The 8,024-nt window shown below is 37.8% G+C and overlaps 1 protein-coding gene across 2 annotated transcripts; it reads left to right on the top strand.

Moving 5' to 3' along the window:
• Window positions 1–891: 891 nt before the first annotated feature.
• si:dkey-183i3.6 (LAT2 domain-containing protein) lies at window positions 892–7,042 on the top strand. Of its 2 annotated transcripts, none has more exons than XM_053442223.1 (12): window positions 892–1,050; window positions 2,937–3,041; window positions 3,593–3,635; window positions 3,981–4,024; window positions 4,160–4,193; window positions 4,290–4,315; window positions 4,441–4,482; window positions 4,591–4,636; window positions 5,123–5,178; window positions 5,310–5,327; window positions 5,462–5,509; window positions 6,839–7,042. In XM_053442223.1, exons 2-12 carry the CDS (start codon window positions 2,939–2,941, stop codon window positions 6,907–6,909), a joined length of 531 nt encoding a protein of 176 aa, XP_053298198.1. In that variant the 5' UTR covers window positions 892–1,050; window positions 2,937–2,938; the 3' UTR covers window positions 6,910–7,042. The 2 variants fall into 2 exon arrangements, with proteins under 2 accessions (XP_053298198.1, XP_053298197.1); XM_053442222.1 differs by having other exon boundaries at window positions 5,310–5,369.
• Window positions 7,043–8,024: the final 982 nt, after the last annotated feature.

Here is an 8,024-nt window from a genome sequence, read left to right as displayed (position 1 = left end):
GTGGTAAATTTGGTTTCAAACAGTTAGTCGATAATATTCCAGAGGTTTCTTCCACCTAATGAGGGATTTATTCTTTCCACAGTTCCAAGGGTTTGCTCATCATGGAATACTGTTTGTGATTCTAAATAATGTTGTAAGCACCAGTGGAGTTCCAGACATTCAATGCAAGATGCAATAAAGATGTGGTAACACATGGTGGCCAACACTTTACTAAGACACTTAATGTTGGATTATCCTCTAATTGGTCACCTGTCTTATATATAAGTTATATAACAGACCTTGGGTGAAGCACTTTTGGCAGCCATTACAACATCAAGTCTTCTTGTGTATGATGCCACAGGCTTTTCACAACAGGATCTCTTTCATTTCTGAAGAACCTCTCAAGCTTAGTCAGGTTGGATGGGGATCATCAATGAACAGCCATTTGCAGGTCTCTCTGGAAAGGTTTGATTGAGTTCAAGCTAATGTTATAAAGGAGCCTATAAGCTCTTTGTTACATGTCAGGGCTTCTGGAAACCCCCAGAGTTGTCCTGCATTGGCTGCATGTGCTGAACGTCATTGTCCTGCTAGAGGGGAACATTTGGCCCAGGCTGAGAACCCGAGGACTATAGACCAGGTTTTCAATATGATTGAGGCCAAACTGTTTAAAGTTTTCATGCAGACACCAGCTCACCTCAAGAGGAAGGATTCCAGTAACAACAGTTTAATGTCTCATACATTTCTAATGCTGATCTTTTAACTCGTTGAAATTATAAATTGCCTGATACGTAGGAGGCTGCTTCGTTACTGCACTTTGTAAAACTTAAACACATCTAAAGTGGAAACTTAGTCTCACCACTAAGGCTTTTTTTATAAAGAAGTGCATCAAGTAAAAGAAGAGGCAGGCGCGGTTGTGTGTCCAGTTCGAAACCACACGGAGATAACAGGCGTGCGCTTCGGGGAGGTCTTTTCTCATCTGTCTTGAGAGTGACGGATGTGGCGAGGTGTTGAAAGAGGAAGCACAGGCTGCTCTGCTGCTCGTGAAGAATGAAGGCAGCCGGACCACTGAAGGTAACACGGCAACATCTCACACATCACAATCTCTCACTAATGTCTGTACCTTTAGAAATCGATGAACAATGTCTCTAATACGTTTGTGTGTTTGACCTGAATATAATGTTACAGTTGGAGACAGTAATATTTCTGTCAGGCCTGTAAAACCATCCATCCATCTATTATCTGTACTGCTTAACCTTAAAGGGTCACAGTGGGACCCGAGCTACTCCCAGCTGAAATTGGACGTGAGGTGGGCAACCCTGGACAGTGTGAAACGAACTCTAATATAATACACTGTTATTTCACATGCTGAAGTCCTACTCTCTGCCTGGTCTTCTCCTGACGAGAGGACAACTGCAGTTTGGAGACAAGTCCGTGTCCCATCACCGACAAACAACTCACCACTTTCCTTCACATTAACCATGCCGTTGTTGGCATTCACAGATATTATAGATTTTACATTTTTTGAAATGCTGTCAGTGAACATAAAAACGACTCGTTCAAGACGGACACGACAACTTGTCTTTCATTACATTACATTTCATTTAGCTGACGCTTTTATCCAAAGCGACTTACAATAAGTGCATTCAAACCCCGAGAGTACAGACCTAGAACAACAAGAGTCAAGAAAGTACAATTTCTTCAGAAAAAGCTAAACTACAAAGTGCTATAAGTAAGTGCCATTTTACTGCTACTAAATTGTTAGTTTTAAAATTTTATTCAAGGTATAGTCGGAAGACGTATGTTTTTACTTTGCGGCAGAAGATCTTTCTGATATCTGGATGTCCATGGGGAGCTCAATCTACCATTTAGGAGCCAGGACAGCAATCAGTTGTGTTTTTGATGAGAATTTAGTCTTCTGATGGAGTCTTTAGGAGAAGTATGGTGGCCGTCAATCAGAGACATTGTTAACACGTATTTTATCATCAGACACCATCAGCTTTACAGCAGAGTGTCAAAGATAAAATAAGAAACTCAAGCCACATGTGGGAGTGGACCGATCTTTCTGATCACGTTTCGTAGCATAAAAGCAGAGAATGAGAACTTCAATCAAGAATCAAGACTTTTACCCCTGTTTTCTTTATCGCCAGCGGGGTTAAAGTCTCTTCTTTTCTTTTTCTTCTTCTTCTTTTGCTTCTTACTTTTAATGTTTTAAAGTAAACTTTTTTATTTGAATTTTTATTTTCTTATTATGAAGGTTTTATTTTGAATTTTTTATTTTGAATGTTTTATTTGAATGTTTTATTTTGAATGTTTTATTTTGAATGTTTTATTTCTTCATATGCACTTTTTAATTTCTATTTAATTTCTGCTAATACTTGCAGAAGTACCTACACTGAAGATATGTCCTGTTTTCTGCATCAGTAGTATCGATTTAGAAACAAAGCCCAGGGACTGAAATGGTGTAAAAGTTGTGCTTTAAAGGTTAACGTGTAACATTTAACATTTATCAATCTCTTTTAATAACTTAAATTAATCCCAACCAAAAGCCAAAGTGTACCAGACCTTTGTGAGTCCGCTGCCTGTAGATACAGATATAAATAAGGACTTTAAAGCTGTACAGCAGTTAATGTCACTGTACCACATTACTATTGAGTCAAGCCCCTGCATGTAGGTGTTAGTCTACATTATAGAACCTACACTGTGTTTCAGTTTTGTTTCAATCAACCACTTCCTGTTCATCGGTTTTATTAACAGGAAGACAGCAGCTACCTCAACCATGACAGAGAAGTGGAGAGTTGACTAATGGACCAGCAGTGTCTTCATGGATTAACTCTCAATAACTCAATAACTGACATATCGGTCCACTTGTGAGCCGGCCGACAGTTACTGAGCAGTGCAGAGAGTGTGTTTGAGCAAATAGGACAGATGGTCATGTGTGTCTTTTGTGTCTCTTGTAGGTATGCTTGAAAACACCAGTGTGTTGGCTGCAGTCCTGAGTATGGTGTCAGTGGTGTCACTGAGTCTCCTGTCTGTTCTGTGTATCTGCTGTAAAAGGAAGACCAGTAAGTGCAGCTGACAAACAGCAGCCTCACACACAGTGAACTTGTGTGTTGTTTTGTTTGTTTTTCTCGTATTCATGACTCATCATTTTAATTTGAGTTATTACTTGAAGAGGTTTACATGCTCTAATGTTCAGTAAAGAAGTCAGTTACCTCATCTCTTACTTTGCAGCTGCTTCTCTTTTCAGTCACTTAAAACTAAAAGTGATCCATCCCTATTTTCCCAGGGAGTATTCTATGGATCTTGATTGAGAAAACATTTAGGGATCTGATATCTACAAGTGAATGCAATTTGGTGCCGTTTGATTGAAATCAAGGAGACTTTTGAGACTCGGCGGTGGTCTGTGCTCTACTTAGTATAATCATAGTTCACCGTCTGCTTCCATAGTTTTTAGAAACACAAACTTTTCAACTCAGTCGAGTTTGAAAATGTCCACGTGAAAACTCACAAAATGAGTTTATCAAACGTCTGAGCCCGGTTTCTTAAAATGCAACTTAGTTTAAATTGTTGACTACAGAGTTAAAAATGTTTCACTGTGTTTTATTTGTTGCAGAGGTCATACGTGAGGAGGATCACACATATGACCTGCAGACATTGTAAGTATCTAATATTCAGTCAACTTTCTTTAAGCCATGTTTGCACATTACTGTCATTTGTAAATATTCCTGTTGTTTATGACAACATTACACAACATCAGTTTAATTGTTGTGGCATAATTTAGTTAAAGATATTCAGCAGAAACTGTAAAATGAATATCAAAACTTTCTATTATGAAGCTATCGCAGTGTAAAATGGATCCTATGACGTCATTACAGTAAATATATGGGAGGCTAAATTTGTGTGTTAATAATAAAATAAGTGTTTTAGAATGTTCTTACTAAATGAGTCATTTTTCTATTACTGTATAAAATGTTGTCATCTAAATACTCTTATCTCGACAGTCAACGCGGGGGAAGTATTTTTGCGGTGATGCAGTCAAGACCAGGTAAAGAACATCAGCTCCAGCTTCAGACCTTGAATCCGTTGATCACAAGTTATTAAAGATATTTCCTACACGGATTTGTATTGATTGTTCACTTTTAATTTGCATATTAAACCAACTCTGACATATTTTCCCCAGTCACCAGAACCAATCAGATACCTTCAACCACACTGTATGTATATTACAATATATCAGCTACTCTCATCTCTGTGTATTGCAGTGTTTGTTGTATTCTATACAGAAAACTACTGTTTCATGTGTTTTTCAGTGATATTCAAGAGGAGCCATCACAAGGTGAGCTTATCTTTTATTTCCTCAAGGTTTCAGTTTTAAGACAAAGATTTAGCAGCTCTCATTTGACATAAACCTGCAGTGAGATGAATTATCTGAAGGGTTTTATCCTTCACCGTGTTTTACAGACGCAGCTGATGATCAGTCAGACTATGAAAATATCAAACACGGTAAGTTTACATATACAAGAAACACATTAACGTCCAGTACATTCATCGTCAAGTGTACGTGTTTTTTATATATCATTGTCTGACTGCATCATTGCTGTGCTGTGTCAGTCGTCACAGCTGCACATCACACAGGAAGACTGGAACACACATATGTGTAAGTATACAGCTCTACTCATTCCCTTTCTCATCAAAAACAGAGAGAATGCAAAGTACTGAATGGATGTGGATACATTTTGACAAATAGTTTATTTCTGCATCAATTATATTAATAATCATTTTTGTCCTAGCATTTAATTAAATAAAGTATGAGGTCTACACCTTTTTTTCATTCAAAATATAATAAAGTAAAACGGTTTCAATATTATTTTTCATATAAAACTGGTTTTGCTCAAAATTCAGAAAACTCAAAAACGAAATAACCTTCACCAAAACTACGTGACCTTATTAAATGTGTTTTTATGAATGTTTGCTTCTATTGAAATTGAATTACTCTATGGAATCAAAATCCATGAGGAACATTTTAACATTTAGTCTGAATCCCTGAATAATGAGGGAGTAGCCTATGTGGCCATTCATGTATAAAACTATTTACATACAGAACATCGGGTTCACGAATGTCATGTGTGTGTATTATTTTTAGATCTCCCATCCCGAACGCAGTTTATGGAAATGACATGGTCCAAAAAGATGAAAATGGTGAGCATTCTTTTTTTTGTCCCTGTTCTCTTTACCCTTTAATACTGAAAATGTGTTTGTCACCAGTTTCTCAAAATGAAACAGTTGAATGTTTCTACATTACAAACACGTATTTGTTGTCTGTTTTCTAGATGCTGATCAAACAATGGGTGTGTATGAAAACTTTTTCCAATCCTTGCCTATAATAGATGGTACGTCCCCTGTCCTCTGTATCAACATATCTGGTAGAAAGAAATGCTTACTCATGGTTTCCAGTGCATTAAAGCTCGACTCATTCCAACAGATGAGGACGACTATGAAAACTCTGAATTCCTGCAGCAACAAGAAGATGGTGAGTAGAACAAACAGTATTTGTTTGTGTTATGCATTGTTTATCTGTAATTAACATTAAATGACAGACTCCCTGTAGCCTCCCTGAGCTGAAGGGAGGGTCCATTTTCTATTTTGTAACCAATATTGTTAACTTCAACTCTAAGAAGAAAATTTATAAAATATAATGTAATACTCTTTTACATCTGCAGCATAGTTGAATGAACTGCTGGTATTTCATGTTTTCCTTGAATGCAGTGCATTGGCCGTAAGTTTTTTTTTACTGGAAGTGAATGTGAAACTTTGAAATCAGAGTTGAAAAACAAATGAGAAAAATGTGAAGGTTTAAAGGTGAGTTAGTACAGTAACAATGAAACGGTTACTTATTCAACATATTAAAGCTGTTCCTTCTCAGACTAAACCTTGAACTCTTGTACTAAAAAATATTCTAAAAGTAATGTACCTAGTAACTGGAATATACTGAGGTAGAAACAGAGAGAACATATAAGTGCACCAGTGTCTCAGCATAGAACTTGTGTACAGTTCTCTGATTAATGTGGTTAAACCTGCTGCAGAAACCCCCACCTGAGTGAACTCTCCAGCAGACACACACTGAACATTGAAATCATTCACCCGTCCTGAGCAATCACCCTGAATCACCCTGGCAACCACAAAATCAATCCTCTCAACTGCCTGGAAACTCCATAGAAACCGGCCCGGCCAACCCCAAACAGCCAACCAATCAGATTCCATCATCCAAACTTTACTTTTCTTTAACAGCTTAACAGGAGCGAACAGTCAAACATCCAGCAGCTTATCCAGCGTGGTTTTTCCCCCCCATAAATCCATTGATTCCTGTCGAGTGTTACATAACGTCTAAGGCCAGTTACAATCGACTTGTTAAAAAGCTGACAGAGATGACGACGACCCCAGTCCTCAGGGTTTGATCAGAGGTCACCAGCCGAGTCAGAACCTAGAAATCACAACAAATGTAATCCTGTACTTCAAAATGAAGAAAAACAAAATCATGACATTAACACTGCTGCCTGTGGAATAATAGAGATAATATGTATTTATACTTTTGTAAATTATGATTTTTTAATACCCTAAAATGTCTTTAGTACACTTCACTCTTTTTGCTTTTCAAGACTTTAAGACCTACAGATGCCCTGATGTTACAGCTGACTCATACACAATGTAACACGGCATTTACTTTAGCATAAAACCCTTTATGCTGTTGGTGCATATACTGTATAGACATCTGCTATATTGCTGTGTTCACCTATTACACTGAATGTGACATTTCTCAGCCTTTTTTCAACTTTCTCCACCATTTATTTCCCTGTGACAGATGAGCTCGATTATGTGAATGAAAGCCGGGTTGTGCACCCGAGGGGGACCATGCCCAGAAAACACCATTGAATGACGCAGGCAGCCTCTACTGTCTGTTGTCCTGGGCTGAAGTACATGTTGTTCCGTTTTATTGTGTGTCTGTTGTGTGTGTCATGTGCCAATTATGTGGACAGCTGTGTGAATAAATTCTCATGAACCCTCATTGTGTATCGTCTGTGAAAAAGGAGGTCGCCACCTAGCGGTTACCAATTTGCAAAACATGCAGAGTTATATAGGGCAAGCGATGCCTCGTCTCACCACATTTACAGCACGTGAGCAACTGCCACTTCCTGGGAAACATGTTGTAATTCTTTGATGTTGTTGTGCGTTTGTTTCGATACCAGTGGTTATTTGGGTATGAGAACTATTGAACAATTTGTCTTTTGAGTATTAAGGTGGAAATGAATTGGTACCTTCATGTAAATACTGTTGGAAAAAAGTACCAGTTTAATTCTCAAATTCAAGAATGCATAAAAAAAAAAAAAAATGCACTCTTTTCTCTCTGTCCAAAAATCTCCTCCAAGAAGTCGGAACAGAAATAATCTCTGTAGTTAATGTATGTCGCGTTTTAAAGGAGCACAAGGTTTCAAAGAGTATGTAGTCATTGTAACTATCAACTGTTTTAGATGGAGAACTAAAGGTCATATGAAGCAGTCATGTACGTCAAAGTGTATTAACTGTACGCTTACATTTTGATTCAGATATTTGTAGAAACGATATGACTGCTCCCTGAAAGTGAAACCAGTGTTGGCAGTCTACGTCCTAAACCCTGCCTCCTCTACGTTAGTGGATGGAACATAAGTATAAACTAAAAGGGTTGTTTCGTACAGTTTTCATTCAAGTAGTTTTTACACTGTTTCTGATTTATCTGTTTTTTGATGCTAAGAAAATAGTCATTATTGACATGATACTGAATCACGGTCCATCCCCTGAATGCTGCTGTGCAAATTCTGGCTCCACATGATGTGATTGGTGCAAGATGGCAGCGCTTATGCCCGGGATATTTTCTGACAAATTTTTCTGAAATTGAGACACAACCTCCAACGTTATACAAAGACAAGGTATTATCATTGTATCTCAGCTGGTAGATTAACTGTGTTGCAGATAATGACACATCACAGAATACACTGAGCATCATAAAAGCC

Source organism: Pleuronectes platessa, chromosome 15 (assembly GCF_947347685.1).
Source record: "Pleuronectes platessa chromosome 15, fPlePla1.1, whole genome shotgun sequence".
Classification (NCBI taxonomy): Eukaryota; Metazoa; Chordata; class Actinopteri; order Pleuronectiformes; family Pleuronectidae; genus Pleuronectes; species Pleuronectes platessa.
Note: the sequence above shows the minus strand (reverse complement) of the source record. Positions and strands in the feature narration are given on the sequence as shown.

Bases quoted from the DNA above. Each gene is read 5' to 3' on its own strand.
- si:dkey-183i3.6 (XM_053442222.1), top strand. From the start codon at position 2,939: ATGCTTGAAAACACCAGTGTGTTGGCTGCAGTCCTGAGTATGGTGTCA. The intron at 5,179-5,309 runs GTGAGCATTCTT...TCTGTTTTCTAG, and splicing joins GGTCCAAAAAGATGAAAATG to ATGCTGATCAAACAATGGGT. The intron at 5,510-6,838 runs GTGAGTAGAACA...TCCCTGTGACAG, and splicing joins CCTGCAGCAACAAGAAGATG to ATGAGCTCGATTATGTGAAT.